General features: G+C 44.0%; 1 protein-coding gene across 6 annotated transcripts in view; it reads left to right on the forward strand.

The window, feature by feature from the left end:
- LIN52 (lin-52 DREAM MuvB core complex component) overlaps nucleotides 1-23,464 on the forward strand; it is a 146,311-nt gene that overhangs the window by 101,672 nt on the left and 21,175 nt on the right. For 3 of the 6 annotated variants that reach the window (XR_009460226.1, XM_014611295.2, XM_019488720.1), the window contains exon 6: nucleotides 19,987-20,058. Coding sequence is in view for 5 of the 6 variants with exons in the window: in XM_014611295.2 (XP_014466781.1) it covers nucleotides 19,987-20,024 (38 nt within the window). In the remaining variant the exon portion in view is untranslated. The other 3 variants (XM_059723078.1, XM_059723077.1, XM_019488721.1) reach the window with 2 other exon arrangements.

Here is a 23,464-nt window from a genome sequence, read left to right on the forward strand (position 1 = left end):
AAGGGGAGCAGAGGACAGGGATCTGACCCCAGGAAAAGACTTTCTTGTATAGGTGTGACAGCTCTTTCTACAGGCAGGGCACAGGATCGCTGCCATAGTTTTACTGATTTCCTTCCTTCCCCTGAAACAGGCTAGCTTCTCTTACCTGCCACTGCTCATGGTCCAGCTCTTCTGTAGTAGATGTCTGCCTCCTGCACTTTCCTTACATCCCATCTCCCGCTGGGTTCTTACCATCTCTCCTTCCTGCAGGCCACCTCAACTATGACTGACAACAGCGCCCGCACCTTCAGGGGCAGCCTTCACACTCCAAAAGTCTTTGCAGGCAGCCACCCTAGCACAGTGTGGAGAGGCACAAGTGCAAAATTGGTGGGGAGCACAGAAACAGCCTGGAGCTCCCCTGTAAGTGCTCTGTCAGAGTGAGGCAGTCAGGGAGAGGGATTTGCTTGGTGTGAGAGAGAAGAGAAAGGGCCCTATTACGAGCCTGGCTCATTGTGGGGCTCGGGCCAGCTCTAGCCCATGGCCTTGTTAAACGTGGCCCGCTGGGGAAGGAGGGGGGTGGTTGTTTTGTTTTTCCTTCTTAGCACTTGCATTCTCTTTCCCTCAGTGTTGATACTCAGCATGCCTGTGCAGAGGAAACAAGCAGGGCCAGAGCAAAGGCAAGGACTATGGAGAATGGGCACCTGTGGGGAGGGAGGGCAGTGAAGGAGCAGAAGAGGAGGGATGAGTTGAAGGAGAGAAAATAGAAGAATATGTGACAGAAACAAAACAGATGGAACCTCTGCAGGTACCAGTAGACAGGGGAGTCAGATAAAATAATGCAAAGAGTTATCTAACTGTACATTATATAATGCATTATACTAATACACTATAGTAACACAACATATACATCATATTTTATTTTTAACCAAAGCAGCAGGAGCATTTTGGGGAGATGGTCCTTATGTCTCCTCCTTTCTCCCTGTCACTGCTGTTCCTTCCATCCCTTGCAGCTTTCTGTCCTCCTCTCTCCTTTTTCCAGGTGATGGGTATATATTACATACTTTGTGTCCCTTTAAGCCAGGCCTGCCGAATAGAATCTGGTCAGGATAGATGTATATTGACAACATGGTTCCAACATATATTAATTAGGAATAATGAAATGAAGGGCAGGGCACCAACTTTCATTTAAAATAAAAAATAAACATACTACACATTTTGGGAGAGGAAGTTCCCTGAAGGCATAGAGAAGGGGCAAGTTTCCTGCCAACTTTCAGATGACACCCATCTGCAGAGCATAATTCTTGTTCTGCAGCAGGTTACAGCTAAATTCCCGTTTTGCATTCTCCAAGCAGTGCACCTTCGATTCCAAAGTTTGCACACCAAGTGCCAGCTTGATTTTATAAGATGCTGTGGTGCATTTCTGAGCAGCAGATGCAAGTGGCTGAAGCAGAATGAAGTTTAGACCAAAAATATTGCACAGCATTAAAATGAAAGGTTTTGATTATGCCTAAAAGGTCCATTTTTATGTAGCCAGATTATCACCCAGCGCGCTGGATTTACACTGCATTAGTGATCATCAAGATTAGAGCAGAATCCCCAGATAACAGACTGGGACACAGGACAACAATTTCTGACATAATAGCAATAGTAATAATAACAATAATCATATTCAGCAAAGAAGCTTGTGATGCAGGGACAAGTTAGATCTCTCTGTCCTAGAGAGAGAAGCTGGCTGGACACAAGTAGCCTGAGCAGGGAAAGTAGCTTCCTTAACTTAGAGGGTAATTATACTCCATTCATGTCTACTCTTCATGGAAATGATAAGGAACCAGATACAATGCCAGTGCAGACATGCATTAACTCTTCACTGTAGCAACCATCAACAGGAGATTCTTGTTATGAAACACACGCTGCCTCCACTGATTCCAAGCAGTGTTTGTACAGGCCTCCAAAGCACTGTGTGCCTCAAAGGGAAAACCCGATGATAAATTTGGCATTTTTGTGTCTGTAGCCATTTCACTGCCCAGTGACATGACCTCTGACAAAGAACCTGGAGGGAGCCCCAGTGCTCACTTTGTACTTTGAGTTGTAGGAGAGATGCAGACAAGGAAATATTTCACTGACACAACCAGGGTAAGAAGCTGTCTCCTGGCAGCAGTCCCAGTCACTAAGGATTGGAGACTTCCCACCTCCACCTTGGGCAGCGGCACAAGTAGTCAGCAAGGATACTGTTTCATGATTGCCTCATTCCCACTCCACTGCTTCTTGCCTCATGTTCCCTGGCACTGAATTTCAGGCAGTCTCATGTGCTCCCTCTTATTACAAGTTTGGCCCCTACAGTGGAGACAAATATGTGCATCTGAGAGTAGGCAGTAAATGGGAGGTCACAGTGACCATGATAACCCTATCTTCATTCCCTGCACCACTCAATCACAAGTCATCCAGAACCAACAAGCCTGAGCAAACTTTCTTTTGGTGGAGAGATAAAGAACTGCACCCCCCCCCCCCAATGATTCCCCAATATACTTATAATATGATTTCATTCACAGGCCACGGATCCTGAGAAGTCACACACAAACTCCAGAGTCCATCACTGCTACTCCAACAAGAGACAGGCTGGCATAGGGAACTGTTGCTGAGTGACTGAGTTCCTGATGCAGTAGAAGGGGCATCATATTGACGCTGGCCTGTAGGCTTTTTCTGCAATACTCCACAGGCAGTTTGATTTCCTTGGCTCATTTTTATGGCTGGAACACTAATGGTTTACATCCAGACTGCTAAGCATTTCTACTCTAAGCCCCATTTTTAGTCAGTCATCACTTTGTGAGGGCAAACATACCTCTGCTCAAAGGGAAGGTGTGTGTTTTATTTTTGTCTAGCTTGAGCAAAACTGGCTTACCCATTGTTGAACTTGAAACCATAGATAACAAAATATTTTTCCCATCATAAAATGAAACGCCATTGCTTTAATCACCACAACAAGGAAAGAGGGAAGTACTTGCAGATATATGGCAGGGGTAGATGGGCCAAACACCCTTCAGTGATCCTCTGCAAATCTACTGGACTGGTTTGAGTTATAATGGATTAAAAATTGCATTGTGTGGTAGTGTTATTTATATATTAGTAACATCTTGATACTCTAGTTTGGAAAGGGACTCCATTGTACTGTGCTGGGTGCTGCACACACAGCACACACAGCACCCACCATCAAGAACTATCAGTCTGATTAAGGCAAATATAACCAACACTAACTAGGAGGGAAGGCAGAGGAGGGCAAGATGATTGCTGTATAATCTCCATCACAGTGAGTGATGGAGTGCCACAGTGATGGCACAATACTGTGCTTGTTCAGTCCGTGATCACATACACTTATATGGGGCCTGGATTTGATGGCTCAGGAGACCCCTTCTATTCCTTTGATCCTATTTCTGCATGATGAATGGGTATTAAGACCTCACTCCACTCCAAAGTCTTATTACAGTGATAACCATGTAAACTCATGGACGTTGCTGGACTAATTTACGTCCAAACTGTAGCAGTTAGCTATAAGCCAAGGGTGGGCAAAATGCGGCCTGTGGACCGGATGTAGCCTACCAGGACATTCTATCTGGCCTGAGGCGCCCCTAAAAAATTTAGAAAATTAATATTTATCTGCCCCTGGCTGCCTATCATACAGCCCTCAATGACTTGCCAAAACTCAGTAAGTGGCCCTCCACCCAAAATAATTGCCTGCCCCTGCTATAAGCCTACATTGGGCATGATGTACATTTGCCCCATGCTAGGTTAAGCTAAGGCAAGGCAAAAATCCTTCCCTTAGGAAGCAGGTGTGGGAAATGGGGATATGGTTCCCTCACCTACCTGCTATAGTGCTGATATGTACCTCCCACTGGTGGTAAAAGAGCATCCCTATGCTCCTCTGAGCACTGAATTGTGAACAACCCATGCAGAAGGCCAGCCACAGTCAGATCCTCTGAATTTACCAGGTCACACAGGCTTTCAATGCACAGGAGGAAACACAATGGAGCTGTGGTGATCAGATACTGACAACATGTGCCTTTGTTTGACCTGGGTTGTAACGTGGACAACATAAGATTAATGATGCCCTTAATCATACATCAGCTGGCTGTTAAGTGACTGAATGTGGTAAATGCCCACATGACAGGTACACATACCTTGTTGTTGCTCACTAACCCTACATTTTCAAAAGAACTTTCTGGAATTTAACACCTTGTTAGTCTTGAAATGGAAACAGTTATGAAGGAAGGAGAAAGCTGTCTCATTCAACTGGGCTAGGGACAGACATTATACATAAACTGGTTTAAGTGATCAGAAACTGGTTTAAACCTATAACAGTACAGATGTTCAGTGCACACAAACCAGTTTGAAAATGGCTGAAACCAATTTGAAATAAACCTGGTTGAATGTAGTATCAGACTTAACTGATTTGGGTCAAACCAGTTTCTGCAATGTCTGTCCCAGACCCCTTGCTGGTTTAAGATAAACCAGACTCCCCCAGCATCCCGGCATGCTCTCTAGGCTGAGCGGGGTTCTCTGCTCCACAGCAGGGCTGGCCCCTCCATTCTGCTCCCTTGCTGGAGCTCCTGCACAGACTGCAAGTACAGTAGGGTCTACCTGGCTTCCCCCTGCCTTGCTGCTCAAGCAGGAATCCCCCCCCCCCCGCCTGCTTCCCATCTCCCACAGCAGGGACCCCAGCCCCATGGACATTAGGCATGTGGTATGCTAGCTGATGCTGAGAGGTGTCTGCGTGTATGTCTCTCCAGTTTCACTGGGACAGGCAGGCAGAACAGTGACTGCTTTGGGCTGTTTGGAGCTAATCAACAGGTCACCTGGCAAGTTGTTTAAGAAGAGTTTGAAGTAATGCAGAGAGACTATAGTTTTGCTGATGGGGTAATAAACACTGTTATCAGACCCCTGCTGGCTTGCTTGCCTGTCAATTTGCTGCAGACAGTAAGCAGGGAGGGAGATTGAAAAGCTCAGTATCATCAACAGATGCATGCACTGCACCCCCTTCCCCCTTGCCTCAGAGTGCTAGCAGGGGGCGGGGGCTGGCAACACTCCCACCCCTTGAGCAGCCAGTGGGGGAAAGCCTGGGATGGTGCAGGCAGACCTCCCTAATCAAAGCATCCTGTTGGGGCCTGGCCATGTCCCCCCTCAGCTCAGCACTATGCAAGGGAAAGGAGGGCTGCTCTAGTGCCCCCCAACTTCTTGCCTGAGCCACTGCAGGCATGTGCCTGCATTTTCTCACTCCAGAGAGAATGTCTGTCCAGTTACAAACTGGTTCAGCCTAGCCAGGGTAGACTAAACTGCAAAGATTGAGTCAATTCAGGCTCAGGTTTTTTGAATGTCTGTCCCTAGCCCTTGAGTTTCTCTCTGTCCCTTCTAATGAAAGGCTTGAAGGTGTTTGCAAGTATTGTTCAGATCCCCAGCAAGCAAAAGATATTCTCACGGACTTCTAAACCAGCAAGGTATGAGGGAGATGTGGCTTTTTTCCTAATTCCCCACATGTGCAATGATATCACTCACAAAGGTAATTCTACCTGGATATCAAACATCATTGCAGGTAATACCCAAAATCTGAAGGATCATGAAACATCACAGCAGCAAGAAACAAAGGGGTTTGTTATCATATTCTCATTAGGAATGAGGAAGTAGCTAATAGCATTTGTCCAGGGCTTGGTAAGGAAACATTGGCAAATGCCCCCTATATATTTGACTTACAGGCTTCAAAGCAAATTTGTCTCTAGTGAAACTGTTGAAATTTACTGACGTTATACCAGGTATTTATGGTAACATGATCCACTGTTCCTTTCCAAAGAGCTAAGGTAAAACTAATGTTTTGCACAGGCACTTGATTAGGTTCCCAATCAAAATTGACTAAATTAAGGAGCTCGTGACATAAGACAACAAGTAAGAGTAAGCAAATGTTTATTTTCCTGTTTGAAAAAAGTCCTCTTGAAGAAAATGCCCCCTGGTGGCTTACCTGGTCTGTAGGTCTATGTTGATTCCTCCGGCTTCTTCCCAACTCTACAATACTGAAGGCCTTTCTGGTTTATTGTGCATGTTAACAATGTGGATTGAAATCTCACAGTTTAGAGATGACACCAAATGGGAGAGAGAAAATAAAAAGGAATTATGCTAATGAATTTGGTTAGATCTGCTACATAGTGCTTGGGGTTAGCAAATAGAAAATGAATTTTAATGTGGATAAACATATAGTATTGAGGCCAGTAACTATGATCCAAAGCAGGTAATACCTATGAAGGCAACAATCTTATATGGTGATACCCTGAGGAATGGTAGTTTGCTGATTCCACCAACAGGCTCAGCATATGTCTGTAGCTGAAAAAGCAAAGCGGACTCTGTCAGAGAAGGCAGATCCCCACAAGCAATTGTGTGTCTAGAAACTATTTCAGTTAAAGAGCAATGACCGTATGGAGCAAGGTGCCAAATAAGGCCATTGAAGCAAATGCTGTAGATGAATTTAGTAGGCAGACAGACATTTTATTTGCATTGGGAGGAGGGTTTAAAAATAAGAGAAGGGAAGAACCTGGAGGCCTGGGTGAGAAGAACTTAAAGGACTTGTTCGGTCAGGCATCCTTTTTTCTACCTTGTATTTTTACCAGCAATGTCCAAACCTTAAGGCTCCTCGAAGGGAAGGGGGCATCAAGGTGTCATGCCCCCTCTTTATTTTTAATTACTTCCCATTTTAATCTTGATTTGCATGTCGATCTCTCAGAACTGGGCCAGGGACTCTACAAAGCCCTCGTCAGCAACTCTCCCAATAATAAACAGGAAAAGGCTTAAGGGGCAAATCACTTGCATGTTAATGAGACTGTTTGCTGGAGTCAAGAGAGAAAACAGCAAACAAACAAATGGACTGAATTCCAGCGGCAGCTGTTTGCTCCTTAATCTCAGCTCGTCAGAGCTGCCCTTTGATGGGACACAATCTACACAAACGATTGTGCTAAATCTTCTAATCTACGTCCTCATTATTACATCCCTTCTTACGCATGTAAATCAGGGACAAACTCATTTTAATATGTAGATAGATTATTGAAGGGAAGGGGAGGGGATAGGAGGGGAAATGAGCTGCTAATGGTGTCTGTGCTGGGGGGCATTAATGAGAAGAACTGAGGCAGGGGAGTCAGTGGAAGTACCCCAAGAAGAAACAAGGAAGGCTTTTTGTTGGACCATGAAGGGGAGCATAAGAAGAAAAAGCCCTATAGAGTAGAAGGCATTGACAGCGGGGACTTTTACTCTGGAGAATAGTTAGAGGTGTGAGAAGGCTTTTGCAGAGCAGGTACAGATCAATTCATTGAAACTTTATTGCCCTGACAAGCTGAACAAGAATAAATGGAGAGAGAGAGATCTTTCAGGTCTCTGTCAGAGGCAAATATCCAGTCACACTAGGGTTCCACAGTAGCCCTCTTCTTAGTAGTTTGGGGCACAGCATCAAGACCATAGTCCTGACTATCAGGATCATGGTAGAAAAGCAAATGAAGAACATTCATCATGTGTAGGTGTTAATAGAAAGTAATATATCAACAGTCAGAATTAGGGAGCTGTTTACAGAACGCTCTTGTTTACTGTCCATCTCTGAGCATCTCTGTCGGCTAGCTGTGTTTAACATCCATGCTTTGGGTTCCAACAATCGCATTTAAATCATATTATATTTGTCCACATACCTTTGTGATAGGCACTTTATGTATTTATGTTTCTGTTCCTTTTTATTATCTGCTTCTGCCTTGAGCTCCAGGCCCATTACACAATTAAAAAAACCCACAAAATTTGTTTTCATCATAAAAAACAGACAAGGAAGCAGTGATTTAGTCAGGTCAAAGAATGGGGGCCCACACTGCATTTCCAAAGTATATGATAAGAGATCCCAGGCATATCTATACTGCAGGGCAACATGTTCCAGCTGATGTGACCCCAAGAATGCCCTGCTCACCTGCTCCTGTTTACCTGCTGTAAACCTGGCAATTTCTTGGTAAAATGTGCCAAGGTTGTCCCCAGAAGCTCTTCTCAAGCATGGAGATCAAAGTACTGAGTGGGGTCACAGAGAGACATCCCTGTCTTTACTGGTGTATATCTTGGTTTGAAGCTTGTGAGCAGGATGAGGTGGGCAGGTGCTGGGTGGGGCCATTCCAGCTGGGACATGGTGCCCCCATAGTATACACATATCTGTAGTCACTAATTTTAGTAAATCCAAAACATGTACCAAGATAATGAACACAACGATGGTCCTTGGGAAGCAAAGCAACTTCCTGCATTTCCCTAACCCCAAACAACATCTCTTGGTCTAACTCCCATCTACCTTCCAACCTTTTAAAGCTCTCTCCACAGGACTAACCTAAGATAACAGCTGGGTCTTGCACTATCTGTTCTTCTTCATGTCTCAGCCTACACACATTTGTAGCAGCATTTAGTAATAGCAACAAGAGGAAATGGGATACACGGAGAAAATAGAGGCAATGGGGTGATCATTAACATACTGAACACAGTGCAACACATTCATTAACCAAGAGCAGTAGCAAGACAGAGCCCTATGGAACCCACAAAAGGAATTTTCAGGACAAATGAGTAATTGCCCCATCTCATTTTGGTGGTTTTCCTAAAGGGAAAGAGCAGATTCACTCAGGAATCATCAGTATATCATGTGGTAGCCTGTAGCTATGCTATTACTATTGTAGTACCCTTCATTTCATGGGAAGCTTGATGTAACAGAGGTAGGCCTTTGTGGAATAGCTGTGAGCTAATGGCTTGGTTTAGTGACCCTGTAATAAAGACACCACTTCTCTGAACTCAGATCTGATGAAGATAACACAGTATAAATGCCTGTCTAGACAGAGAGTTCAGCTGTCTACAAAGACTCCTTCATTCAGACTTTTTTGTCTTGATTGTAGGTATCTAATCAGTGTTTGGTTGAAGATAATGTACTTGAAAATGGCATTTGGTGCAATCTAAATAGAAAAGATAGTAATGAATGTTCCAGTCATGGATTGAACAGGGCCTATACTTATTGTACGCTGTTAATAGAAAGCACCAACCTACTATCATGTAACAGAGACCATAATTTATAAAGAAAAAAATAGAGATTTTACAATTTAAATGTCCATAATCAGATTCTAAATGCAAGATCATAAACAAAATGTTGCACATTTAGGAACTTTTTTACATTTCTTTATTCTATTCTTCCTCATGTTCCAGCTCGTTTTCCTCTCCTTTTATCCCAGCCACTTTCTTTCCCTTGCTGAATACCTCTTCTAGGAGTCCTTTGCCTCTCCCCAGAGCATGGTGTCTTCTGGCATGGTAGTTTTTAACCTTCTTTGTACCAGGACCCATTTGTAAACACTGATGGCCAGTCCCAACCCAGTGTCCCTCACTCCTGACCCACTGCGCCCTGTCCTCAGGCCCCAGCCTCCCAAAATGTTTGGTAGGAGGTGGATGTGTGGGGCTGGAGCAGGGGGCAAGCAACACCTCACAGGCTGGAACTCTGCCAGCCTGCAAGGGAAAAGCCACAGTTTCCCATGTTTTTCTCCTTCAAAGGAGAAGCCATTTTTCAAAGTTTATTCATGACCCTCTCATATATTCTTGTGACCCACTTTTGGGTCATGACCCACAGATTGATAAATGCTGTTCCAGCAAGCCTGTACTTCCTATACTTTGAAGAAAGATCATAGAATATGGGACTCTGGGGTCAGTCAGGCACACCTTTGTACCTTTTGTCTATACTCTTGGTTAGCTCACAGTTTATGGGGTTTGCTACCTGTATTCTAAAGAGGGTTTCCAGAGCATGGTGGCTTCTGGATAAAGTGTGGGTGTGTATGTTTGTTCCTTCCTAACAACCCATACTAAAAAGAGACCCTATTCTTAAACAGATCTTCCCAGAGCCACCCATCCTAGCCTTCAAACAAGCACCGAACCTTGCCAACCTCATCACCAGAAGCAAACTTCCTCAAGCCCAGAACACAGCAAAAGGATCCAGACCATGCCATGACAAGAAATGCAAGACCTGCCAACACATCTCCACCACCTCCACAATTACTACACCCCACAACAGAGCCATCAGCATCCCTGGATCTTACAGCTGCACCTCCAGAAATGTAATATATCTCACCCAATGTACCAAATGCCCTGATGGAAAATACGTAGGAGAGACCAAATAACAACTGCGCACCAGAATGAACGGACACCGGAAATCTATCAAAGACAGAAATACCCAATTACCGGTGGGGGCACATTTCTCACAGGAGGGCCACTCTCGCTCCAATCTCTCAGTCCTGATCCTCAAGGGAAACTTACACAACACTTCCCAGAGACGAGCCTATGAACTCCACTTCATTAACCTCCTGGATACTAGAGATCATGAACTAAACACAGACATTGGATTTTTGACACAGTATAATCTGCCTGGCAACTGACTCCCCAGCCCAGCCCAGCCCCTGGCTTCTTTACTTTTCATTCCATCCAGGAAGAGCACACACCAACTGCTGAAACTTCCTTAGCCTGACGAAGGGTTTTTGAACCCGAAAGCTTGCTTAATAACTATTCTCCAACTATTTGGGTTGGTCTAATAAAAGATATCAAAATCACCCAAGGAACCTTGTCTTCCTTCCTAACAGGCACTTGTTTTTCCACAGTGCTCTGCAGAAAGTGCCACACTCTTGTGTACTATTAAGTTTTAAAAGATATGACAAAAAAGGCTGCGCTAAATATCAGAATGTAGGTCCAAAGCCAATTTGGAGCTAAATTTGACAACAAAAATCCAGATTTTATTTTGGAAGAAACACTGGGAATTCCCTTACCCAAAGGATTATGAAGTAAAGGTAATGTCTGCTAGTAGCAACATGTCAATTCCTTGATACTACTGAAGAGGTTGCTGCTGTTACAGGAAATATCATTTGAATACATGGTACAGAAATGTTCCCCAGGGTAATGTTTTAGGTAAAAGATGTTGCTATTAGTAAATGCTGCTACAAATGTGTGTCAGCTCTACTAGGAAGAAAGGAGGTAAATTAATGAGGGTAAAATATGACAGATACCAAGCTGATCTTTAAAATCAAAGGAAAATATATAAACAAGGATTATTAAGGAAGGATGATCCTAGACAAGGAATTATGGATAAAGAACTGGCATGGGAAAACTTTGGAAATATGAAGATGCTCAAATCAGCTTTCCCAGATCAGCTAGAGCTAGTGCACTCAGGGAATTAACTACCAAACTCACTGGGCTACTGGCAATTGGTTTGGGAAAATTAGGTGCACTGGCACCTGCCAAGACTGCCCTGCTTCTCTGGGTCAATGAAGCTTATAAAGAAAAGGATGAAGCATATGAAGGCTGGAAATAAAGCTGAGAATTATGAAATGGGGGTAGCTGTTGAAAGAGTTTCCAGGACAGATGAGACTTACTTGAAGCCTGAGAATTTTTGGAACATGCTGCCAAGGCTCCCTTTTCTGATTAATTTTTCTCTACTATAACAAAAAAAAATGTGGGGGAGGGGGTTACATTATAAAACATAATTTAAAAATAAGAATTCTTACCTGGAAGATTACCCAGAGAAGAAAGAAATGAATTTGGGCTGTCCAAGAATCAGTAGTCTGTTGCCTCCAGGATGGCAGGAAAGAAGAGGTACAGGAGTGTTACATGGGGATGAACCCACCCCATAAAAAGGAAGATTTCAACAGGATGAGAAATTATACAGATGAGAAGGAGTTGGAGGTGGAAACAGTGTGGGAGATCTTCACTGATATCTTGTAGAGTCCCTCCCACAGGATCTAGGAGACAACAGTGCTGGACAGCTCCTGCGAGAGAATCGCCTCTTCCCTGCTGATAGTTTCTACAGAAAGGGTGGTTAGGCCTTTGGAATTCAAAACATCCAGTCTAGTTTTAAATCTCCCATACAACAGGGTCTCCCCCTCATGTCACTTCCCTAGGGGACAGACATAGCCTGTTATATCTCCTTGTCAGGAGTTGCTGCTTGCTACTTGCCCCAAATGATAGTATTCTTTATTTCATCCAGTTACTCTTGGCACCATTCTAAATCTTTAAGTAAACTAAAGAGCCTAAGACTCACTCTTTTTATTCTTTCTCATCACTTGAGCAACACAGGCAAATCAAATCAACCCCTCCATACCCTGGTTATTTTCTTGGCTCGTCTCTAAATTCCCTTTGTTTTGTCATCATTTTGCTGATAATGAGGTACCCAGAATTTGAATACAAATTCATTGTGGCCATGCCATAGCCATGAAGAGATGAAAGTATTTAGTTGCTCCGTGATGTCTTATTTCTGAATATGTAGTTCAGGGCATGTGATAATGAACTAGTTAGACTGAGGTGAAAAGAGGTAGGATTGACCATATGTCAGCTGTCCATGCACTTGGTTGTGTGCATACAGTAGATGGAAGCTACCCCATGGTAGCTTATTGTTCAGTGAAAGAGAGCTAAGTTAGTGTAGTTTTGCCTTCATTGATGGTAGGGCAAGGTAAGAGCATGGTCATGGGCAGTTACCGCAGAGCACCTAACACATGGAAAATCCCTCAGGGATTTTATTTATACATTTACAATAATTTTTCCAACAGTAATTTAAATATTTTGCTAATACAAACTACAAGAATAGAACATAAAAGTGAAAATATTGTATAGAAAGAATCAAAAGTAAACTAAATGTATACCATTAATCAAAGTCCAAACTGTGTTTCTGTCATTGGACAGGGATGTCTCTTCCATTTTAACTTTACGTGACTGTTCCCTCTTCAAACTAAATTGAATTAATTTTGATGGTATTTGTGAGATGCTTTACTAAAATCAGATATATTGCCTGTGTTCCCATTACCCATTGATTTTGGAATCAAGTATGTATGGCAAGGTGTATGACATTACTATAGCATGACTAGAAGTTAGACATATGGGATAGCAATTACCAGAAGTACTCATAGGTTCATAGGTTCATAGATGTAGGGTCAGAAGGGACCTCAGCAGATCATCAAGTCCAAACCCCTGCCCTGGGCAGGAATGAATACTGGGCTTATATGACCCCTGGTAAGTTTAAGCTCATATGACCCCAGCTAGGTAATTATCGAGCCTCCTTTTAAAAACCTCTAAGGTAGGAGCCAGCACCACTTCCCTTGGAAGCTGGTTCCAGATCCTGGCCACGCTGACTGTGAAGTAGTGCCTCCTGATATCTAGCCTGAACCTACTCTCAATCAACTTGTGGCCGTTATTCCTTGTTACTCCAGGAGGTGCTCGGGGGAACAAGGTTTCACCCATTCCCCTCTGGTCCCCCCTGGTAAGTTTATAGATGATCACTAGATCCCCTTTCAGCCATCTCTTGTGGAAGCTGAACAGGTTGAGGTCCCATAGCCTCTCCTCGTAGGGTTTGTCCTGCTGCCCCCTGACCATGCGAGTGGCCCTCTTCTGGACCCTCTCAATGCTGGCCACATCCCTCCTGAAGTGAGGCGCCCAGAACTGGACGCAGTACTCCAACTGCAGCCTGAGCAGTGTCACATAGAGGGAGGGGATCACCTCCTTGGACCTGCTCATGATGCATCTGTGGATACATGACAAGGTGCAGTTAGCCTTACTGACTGCATCCTCACATTGGCGGCCCATGTTCATTTTGGAATTGATAATGACTCTAAGATCTCTTTCTGCCTCTGTGCTTTTGAGAAGGGAGTTCCCCAGCCTATACGTATGCTGTTGGTTCTTTCTGCCCAAGTGCAGTACCCTGCACTTGTCCGTATTGAATCCCATCCTATTCACATTCGCCCGCCCCTGTAACCTGTCCAGGTCCAGTTATATCCTGTCCCTCCCTTCTAGCATGCCCACCTCACCCCAAATCTTGGTGTCATCAACGAATTTGAAAAGGGTGCTATTCACCCCCTCGTCCAAGTCGCTAATATAAAGAAATTGAACAGTATGGGCCCAAGGACCGAGCCCTGGAAACTCTTTCAACAGCCACCCCCATTTCATATTTCTAAGCTTTATCTCCAGCCTTCATATGCTTCATCCTTTTCTTTATAAGCTTCATTGTCCTAGAGAACCTCATGAGATTTCTTTTGGCCCAATTGTCAAACTTGTTGAGGTCTTTCCCCTCAGCTTTGTGTCATCTGCAAACTTGCTGAGGGTGCACTCCATCCCACCTTCCAGGTCATTGGTGAAGATAAAACAGGCCCCAGGACTGACCCCTGGGGCACTCCACTCCCTCTGCCAACTAGACAGCAAGCCATTGCTTATTACCTTCTGAGCCCAATGATCCAGCCAGTTTTCCATCCACCTTACAGTCCATTCATCCAACCCATGTTTCCTTAGCTTGCTTGCAAGAATGTTGTGGGAGACCATATTAAAAGCCTTACTAAAGTCAAGGTATATCATGTCCACTGCTCTCCCTGCATCCACAGATCCAGTCATCTCATCAGAGAAGGCAATCAGGTTGGTCAGGCATGACTTGCACTTGGTGAATCCATGCTGACTGTTCCTAATTACCACCTTCTCCTCCAAGTGCTTATAAATGGATTTCATGAGGACCTGCTCCATGATTTTTCTAGGGACTGAGGTGAGGCTGACTGGTCTGGAGTTCCCTGGATCCTTCTTATTTCCTTTCTTAAAGATGGGCACTATAGTTGCCCTTTTCCAATTGTCCAAGACCTCTGCTGATTGCCACAATTTTGGGTGAGGTCCTGGATGATTGGAAAAGGACAAATATGGTGTTCATCATCCATGTGGGAAGAGGTGACTTGAGCAACAGAACAACTGATAGGATTAGATGACTTCAGTGACCTCAGGACAGGAGAAGAGTTGGGATTCATGGAGGGGATCTGGAGTCTTCTGTCATGACAGGTGATTATTAGGATCAGGTAGTTTCCTCCAAAGTGCAGGGGGCAATAACCTTCTTGATTCAAAGTGGGGTCAATAAATTAAATGGCCTTTAAAGTAGCCTACATGGGTGAAAAGAAGAATTTCTCACTTAAATTACATAGCATATATAGTCAAAAGAAATTAAGAAAGACAATGTAGTTGCTCTGCAGTAGAAGCAGAATTTAAAATAGATACACAGTTTCACAGTTCTGTGTTCCTGGATTATGGAGAGAGGAAAAAAAATCTGTTATTCTAGGCTTATATGGTCTTGATTTTTGCTATATTTAGATATCTTAGAGGTATGTGTTATGGAGGAAGTGGCTACAGCCATCTTCAGAAGGGGAAAAAAGAGTGATCATGGGCAGTTACTGCAGAGCACCTAACACATGGCAAATCCCTTAGGGATTTTATTTATACATTTACAATATAAACATCTGAAGTACTGTGTAGTGTGTGTTTCCCCCCCCCCCCATGCACAGAAATTGGAGAGAATCCAGAGGAGGGCAATAAAAATTGTTAGGGGGAAAGGGCACATGACTTCTGAGGAGAGGCTGAGGGAACTGAGCTTATATAGTCTGGAGAAGAGAAGACTGAGGGGGGATTTAATAGCAGCCTTCAACTACCTGAAGGGGGTGCCAAAGAGGATGGAGCTTGACTGTTCTCAGTGGTGGCAGAACAAGGAGCAATGGTCTCAAGTTTCAGCAAGGGAAGTTTAGGTTAGATATTAGAAAAAAACCTGTCATGAGCAGAGTAGTAAAACACTGGAACAGGCTATCCGGAGAAGCTGTGGTATCTCCATCCTTGGAGGGTTTTAAAACCTGGCTAGACAAAGCCTTGGCTGGGATGATCTAGTTGGGGCTGGTCCTACACTGAGCAGGGGGTTGGACTAGATGACCTCTTGAGGTCCCTTCCAACCCTCGTTTTCTATGACTCTATGACTCTATATTGAAATCCTGACATTTTCCTCTTTTCCCTTTTTGTTATATTGTTTTTCTTATAGGTCATCTCCTGTATTTATCACAAAGCATATTAAAGCACTTTACAAACTGTGTAGGCTGGGACTGGTATAAGCTCTCCTCCTCTTGACATGCAGGATCCTATGAGGCTGCTGCTCAAAAACGGGACAGCAACACTACACAAAGGTTTTAGACAGGCAGTGGGGAAGACAGCAATGTCTGCTGGAGAGCACAGGGCCCATTTTACGGGAGGAAGGAAGTTCATACCCAAGTCGAAATTTGAAAAACATGCTGTAGAGAAAAACCCAGTCTCTCACAAAGATGGTCCACTGAGAGTTTGGACAGGCTGTGACTCTTATCCAAGCCCAGACCAACTATGAGACATTCTGTCCCAATGCCATGGCTTCAAGGAACTTAGTTCCCCACAGGGTGTGAAATAATGCCCCGGCTCTTTCTGTCAAAGTTTACCCCAGCCTGGGATGGGAACATATACCTAACTTTCCCCAGAGATGTTGTGCTCACTCTCCAGTTGTCACAAGGCACCTCCTCTCTAGCTTTGTCTTCCAGAAGAAGGCAATAATAGGCTGAATTTTCTGCACCTTGCAAAAGGCAACTCAACCATCAGGTTTGGACAGGCTTTGGTTTTAGCCAGTAAGCTCCAGTGGATTAGGCTATTTGGCTCCTTTAAAAATAATACAAAAAATATTTACAAACCTTAACTCGTACAGCCCCCTTGCAGTGGGGCATGCTGAGAATATTGTCCTTGAGTGACTTGTATGGCAACTGAACTGGGAATGGAGCCCTGAGGTTTCTGTTTCCTTGTCTTGTGCTCAGCTCATTAGCCCGTGCTGCTTTCCAAGCCCATAGGGCGCACTGGGGATGTAGGGTAGCTGCAGAGTTCCTTCATTGCCTGCAGTCCAGGCCAGGGGGAAGCAGAGCACACAGGGCTGATATTCAGGGCCTGCTGACAGCCATTCATGCTTTTCATCAGTTCCACTGTGTCATCTCAGAAAGCTGCATGCAGCCTGTGCCTATGTTCTCCAGTAAGTGGAGCACATCAGGGTTTACTGTGTGTGTGCACCCATTAGTGCTGTTCTGATTGTGGTAGCACACAGCATGTGGCTGGCAAGCTCCAAATTGAGGAGACAGCCCCCATCCTAAGAAGTCAAAAGTCAAAGGCTACTAAGTAGAGCCTGGTCTCTTGAGCCCAGAGATCTGACCTAGACCCAATTACCACTACCTGGGGGCCTGCCCAAACCACAAAGGCTCCCTGAGCCCTCACTGGGAGCGGTGGCAGCGCTTGGAAATTCCTGATTAGGTCACTGGCCTCATGAGCTGGACTGTCCCCTCCCCCACCTCTGTACACAACTGTTCCTCATTTACATAAATTATCTCTATTCAATTATCTGTCCAGATGTCCGAATTGTGCCACAAGTGATCTGTGAATGAATTAAAAATGGAATATAATTTAATAATAACTGATTAGAATGAGATTAGTTGTTATATAAAAAGGAAAAACCAAGAGACAGCTAGTTGCCCTTAATCCGAGCCAATCCACAGTAATTATAGAAAATACAGGCGCTCTCTCCTCAATCTCTCTTAGTCTCTCTGCCCCCATAAGAGGGCTCTCCCCCTTTCTTCTTTTCCCTTTTTTGTCCATCCTTCCTTTCCTCTCTCTCCCTCCCCCACTTTCTTTTATATTTTCTTTGTCTCTGTTGCTCCTGTATCTTCTCTCCACTTTCTCCCCCTGATTATACAGACCGACGTCAATAGACCTAAAGCCCCTTTGCCTGCTGATTCATGCATGTTGCCGTGGATGTTCTGGCAAGATCCAGCTAACAAGAGCTGTCAGCTGTGCTACATACATGCCTCCTTTCGAGCTAGTTTAGCAACATTTCTTCATACCTCTCAGTTTTCTATTAAATAACTTTAATTTTTGTCCTCTTTCTCTTCTTCCAAAATAGATGCTCATCGTCCTTCCCGCTCTAATTCCTCTGAAATAACTTAGAATTGTATGTACACTATACCAAATTTATTAAAACATAAACCATATAAAGCCTCAATCTCATCTCACTTTGCACTGGTGACAATCAGCGGCAGTTCTGCTAAAGTCAATAAGTTGCACTGGTGGTGAACTGCTGAAAGTGAAAAATCCTGCCCACTGGTTTCTGAGATTATTGCCAATGCTTCTTTTTCCTTTCTCCCAAATGTGCCACCATAATGGCTCAGAGGTGGTATGAAAGAGCTCAGTGTCCGGGCCAAAAGTCTGTGGTAGATCTAATCAGAGAAAAATATAATGGTTCTGTTATCTGAACACCTAGTATGGCCTTCTCAGCCTTCCCTGCTGTGTCATACATCTTCTAACAGAGTGAGCTTCTTCCAATGTTTTTTAATTGTACACAGATGTATGCAAAAATACCTAGAAAGGGGTTTCTTAGCCAAATGATGATGACTCCTCTCTCCTTTTTAGCTCTTTCTTGATTTCCTAGTTCAACTGAGATCTGTAGTGCTAGTCCTACAGCTCCTACCAAGACCAGGCCCTAATTAATTTCCAAATATCATCTGTTTCATCTGGGCAGCCTGAAATCACATACTGGACTGGATCCTCTAAGAAGTGAGGTAGACAAGAATAGTTCTGTGTGGGGGAAGAAGTGGGGGCATTTTTTTCCACACACAGTTTTATGTGATGATGACTAGGTAAATCCTGTACCATACAGGTCCTTAAAAAAAAGGAAATTCCCAAATTTAAATGTTTTTATGGTTTCTACAATAACTAGCAAACATAATAAATACCAAAATGTTCATTAGTTTAAAAAGCATTCAATCATGTTATAGTTATGGAAACAATCGATTAATATACATATGGGTTCGATTATCCTTTCATTCATTTTTACCAAAATTGTAAATGTAGAAATTACTGTTGACAGTTCAATAACAACATTCAGTTTGGCCCAGCTTTTTTTTCTCATTTCTTTTTGATTGCAAAATGTAGACCCCCAACTCTGCAAACACATATGTGCATATTTTCCGTATGTGAATATCTCCGTATAAATAGTTGCTGGATCAGGGCTATAGGAGAACAATTGGTAACCTGTTTAAAAGTATAATTTAAAAATATATATCTTGATGACAGATATATCGCAGATGACACTAAGATGTGGAGTGAAGTGGGTATGCTAGTAGGAAGGAACAGGCTACAAGCGGATCTAGATAGGTTACAGGGGTGGGCCGATGAGAACAGGGTAGGGTTCAATACTGACAAGTGCAGGGTAATGCACCTGGGGAGGAGGAACCAGCGGCACACCTACAGGCTGGGGAACTCCCTTCTCGCCAGTGTCGAGACAGAAAAGGATCTTGGAGTCATCACTGATGCCACAATGAACATGGGCCGACAAAGTGGGGACACAGTCAGGAAGGCCAACCATACCTTGTCGTGCATCCACAGATGCACCTCAGGCAGGTCCAAGGAGGTGATCCTCCCCCTCTATGTGACACTGGTTAGGCCACAGCTGGAGTACTGCATCCAGTTCTGAGCGCCACACTTCAGGAGGGATGTGGCCGATATGGAGAGGGTCCAAAGGAGGGCCACCCGCATGATCAGGGGTCAGCAGCGCAGGCCCTACGAGGAAAGGCTGAGAGACCTGAACCTGTTCAGCCTCCAAAAGAGAAGGCTGAGAGAGGATCTAGTGGCAGTCTGCAAACTAGTCAAGGGGGACCAGCAGGTATTGGGAGAGTCCCTGTTCCCCCGAGCAATCCCAGGAGTTACAAGAAACAATGGACACAAGCTAGCAGAGGGTAGTTTCAGGCTAGACATTAGGAGGTGCTATTTCACTGTCAGGGCGGCTAGGACCTGGAACCAGCTTCCAAAAGAAGTGGTGCTGGCTCTTACCCTGGGGGTCTTTAAAAGGAGGCTGGACATCTGGCTGGGGTTGTTTGACCCCAGTACTCTTTCCTGCCACGGCAGGGGGTCAGACTAGATGATCTCCTCAGGTCCCTTCTGACCCTATGAAACTATGACATGTCATTATTACATTAAAAATGGTGGTTTTTATGTAAGATTTTTGCCAGATTTCAGCATTTCTATCAGAAGTTTCATGGTATTTTCTTTTTTTTTCCATAAAGATCCAGTGGCAGAGATCAAGTGATGACTGGAGAATCTTACTTTGATTTTTAGGTAAGCCTGGACCTCACTGGCTGCAGATGAGAACATGACCTCAGTACACCTCAGTGATGTCAAAACCCCAAGGTAATTACAAAGAATTCAATATGTATTAGTTAGAAACACATTATTTTTAAGTCAGTCTCCTGATTTGGGGGATCTGACTCATGGTTGTTGAACACTTGGGCTGGCAATACTGCCATCATTAAAATATTAATAGTTTGCAGCTAGAATAGGTAAATTCAGTAGCCTCTGAAAGGGGTTGTTTGCATAGGGCGATACTCTTGCACTGAGTAGTAATTTACTCTTCAAATAGTTCCTTAGGCTTCTATGGGTCTTCTTTAATGTGAGTGGGGGCAGCTTTGCCTGACCTGAGGGTTAATAAAAGACAAGTCAAAGTTACTGAAGTTACAGTAATGATTTATATGCTGAAGCTAAATATTTGGGGTTTTTTATTAGTCTCTGATGCATATCTGGAAGTAAAATACTATGGTTCTTGGTACCTATGTTTTGGGGACTCAAAGTTTGAGTTATTATTGGAATGTCTGTGTAATGTTAATTTTCCTCAATTTAAAATTACGTTTGAGAATGGATAAGGTGCCCAGACCCCTTGTGGACCGGCTTTGCTTCTGTGGGTGTACACCTCACATCACCAGTTGCTCCATGCCTGTAAACTCTGTTTTCCTTTGCTAACTAGCACAGTTTCACCTTTCTAGGGATTACCTACCACCGACTCTGTGCCTGGACTTTGCTCAGATAGCACATTGCATCATTGAGCAGCAGGAGTTTTGGGACTCTCAACAAAGGACTGCTGCCATCCAGTCACTTCTGTGGGAGCAGAACCAAGGCACAGGAGATATGCCCCAGGTTCTCACTGCCCATCTGAGTCTCTGGGGTCATTAAAGGGTGAGCAGGAAAGTGATAGGAGTTCTGTAACTCCCTCTCAGCTGGTATAAGTGGCACCTGCTTCTTGATGTATGGGGAACTGAAGGATGGCAGTTATTCAGAGGCAGAGGTGTGGTAAATTCAGAAGCTGCACACTATTAATCCATCCAGTAGCATAACGATGGGTGGGTGAGTGGGACATGAGCCCTGGGCACTGTGTAAGGACAGGGGAGGGTGTCAGAATAGATCTGGGGGGGGTTACCTTCCCCTCCTCACCCCTGCACCTTGCATCTGTGTTGCAGTGGGTCTGGCAGTGGGGAGGGCAGAGCAGCAGTGGCAATGAACAGTGCAGGAACAGCAGCCAGAGATTTGCTGCTGCAAGGGTGATATGTCACTTCCTTTTTTGCTGCTGAAACTCAGCATTTCAGTAGCTGCTTGGTACATGTGTCAGAAGCAAAAAAAGAAGGTGATATCTCCCCCTACAGCAATGAACCTTTGGCTGCAGTAAACCTGCTGCTCTTGGCCAGGGTGCAGTACTGGCCAGTTATGTCTCTGAATCCATCCCTGCCTTAGGGGATAGCTCCTGGCTCTGTTTATTTCTTGGGGTTCCCAGGATGATGATGGCCCTGTCTCTCTTGGCTTTCACTAGAGAGCCCTCTCTATTGGCTTGATGTCGTGGGACTCCCTGATCCAGCTTCAAGGACAGTCATTTCCACATCAAGTCCATATCTCCTGGTTTACCTAGAGCATGTCACTCTGTTCAGCACTGGTGAGGCCACATCTGGAGTACTGTGTTCAGTTTTGGGCCCCCCACTACAGAAAGGATGTGGACAAATTGGAGAGAGTCCAGCAGAGGGCAACAAAAATGGTCAGGGGGCTGGGGGACATGACTGATGAGGAAAGGCTGAGAGAACTGGGCTTATTTAGTCTAGAGAAGAGGAGACTGAGATGGGGGGTGCCAAAGAGGATGGAGCTAGACTGTTCTCAGTGATGGGAGATGACAGAACAAGGAGCAACAGTCTCAACTTGGAGCAAGGGAAGTTTAGGTTAGATATTAGGAAGAAGTTTCTCACTAGGAGGGTAGTAAAACATTGGAACAGGTTACTCAGAGAGGTGGTGGAATCGCTGTCCTTGGAGGTTTTCAAGACCTGGCTAGACAAAGCTTTGGTTGGAATGATCTAATTGGCAATGGTCCTGCTTTGAGCAGGGGTTTGGATTAGATGACCTCCTGAGGTCCCTTCCAACCCTAATTTTCTATGATTTCTATGAAAGACATTCAATCTTGGCTTGAAGACTGAAGTGGAAGGTAATCTTTCACCTGCCTGGTTGAGCTGTCCCAGTAGTTAGTGGGTGCCTCTACACATTAAATTAATTTGACCGAATAAACTCCAGTGCAGTTTGCACTAGTTTATTGCTTTGGGGCATGCCATTTACATGTGTGCCAGGGACCACAGAATGTTGAGCTGGGGTAGAGCAGCCTTGGCTGGCAGGGGCCCAGGAGTCAGCCTGCCAGCCTGGGGCTACTCTGACCCAGCTCAGTGTGGAGGGGCTGGCTGTGGCACAAGGACGCTTCAGTGCAGAGCTAGCTGGCAGGCAGCCCTCACACTGAAGCACCCTCATGCACCAGCCAGCCCCATCAGCATCTACAAGTGCATTGAGGTGCACTATATAATTCTGCTGTAGGATAGCACTTGTGCTCTGCAGTACTATCATACGGCAGCATTTATGAGTTTACTGCAGCCTAATAGGGCCACACATGTAGACACTGACATTTTACTGTGAAGCTAATTAGCCAACTCTGCAGTAAATGTCTCATGTAGACGCAGCTAGTTACTAGAACTGGTCAAAACTCAGAATTTCCCCTTAGTAAGTATTGTTGCCATTAGAAACATACTTTCATTTTGATCAGAAATGAAAAGAACTACTACAGACATATCCCAAGAAACTGAATCAGTTTAAAATTTTAATTTGGGGAAATGTTTGTGATGGAATTTTGAAATGTTGTTTGCCAACTTTCTTTTTTTTTCCTTTTTTTTTTATTATGGTTACATTATTTCATGACATGTCTCTAGTCTTCTGTGGCAAAGAACTTAGAAAGACCACAACAGATCAGAATGTTTTTAATAGTATAGATTCGTATTTGACATCTCTGGATTTATCTTATGAATTATGTGTAGGTGTTTGCACAGCAACAGTACTAATATGGCACAGTACCTTGAAAGGCTCTTGTTGCACCCTGGTTGAGAATCAGTACTCTAGTAACAGTTCACTGCCATTACTGACATCCTAATATAACATAAACTTAAAATACTCCATGTTTATTTCATTTTAGTTATATAACCATTAAGAGCAGCTGCTACTTAGTACTGATTAAAACATCTTATCTCCTTTCCTAGATCAAAGTGTCTCATTTTTGTTGTAATGAAACAGTTTGACACTTTGATCTGGAAAAGAAGATAAGATGTTTCAATCAGTGCTAAGTAGCAGCTTTTCTTAATGGTTTAAAAATAAAATAAAAATAGATTGTTTTAAAGATTTTAATATGTTATACTACGATGTGTCAGGAATAGCAGAGTGTATTAAAATGCCTGGAAAAATGTACAAAAGA

This window comes from Alligator mississippiensis, chromosome 2, assembly GCF_030867095.1.
Source record: "Alligator mississippiensis isolate rAllMis1 chromosome 2, rAllMis1, whole genome shotgun sequence".
In the NCBI taxonomy this organism is placed as follows: Eukaryota; Metazoa; Chordata; order Crocodylia; family Alligatoridae; genus Alligator; species Alligator mississippiensis.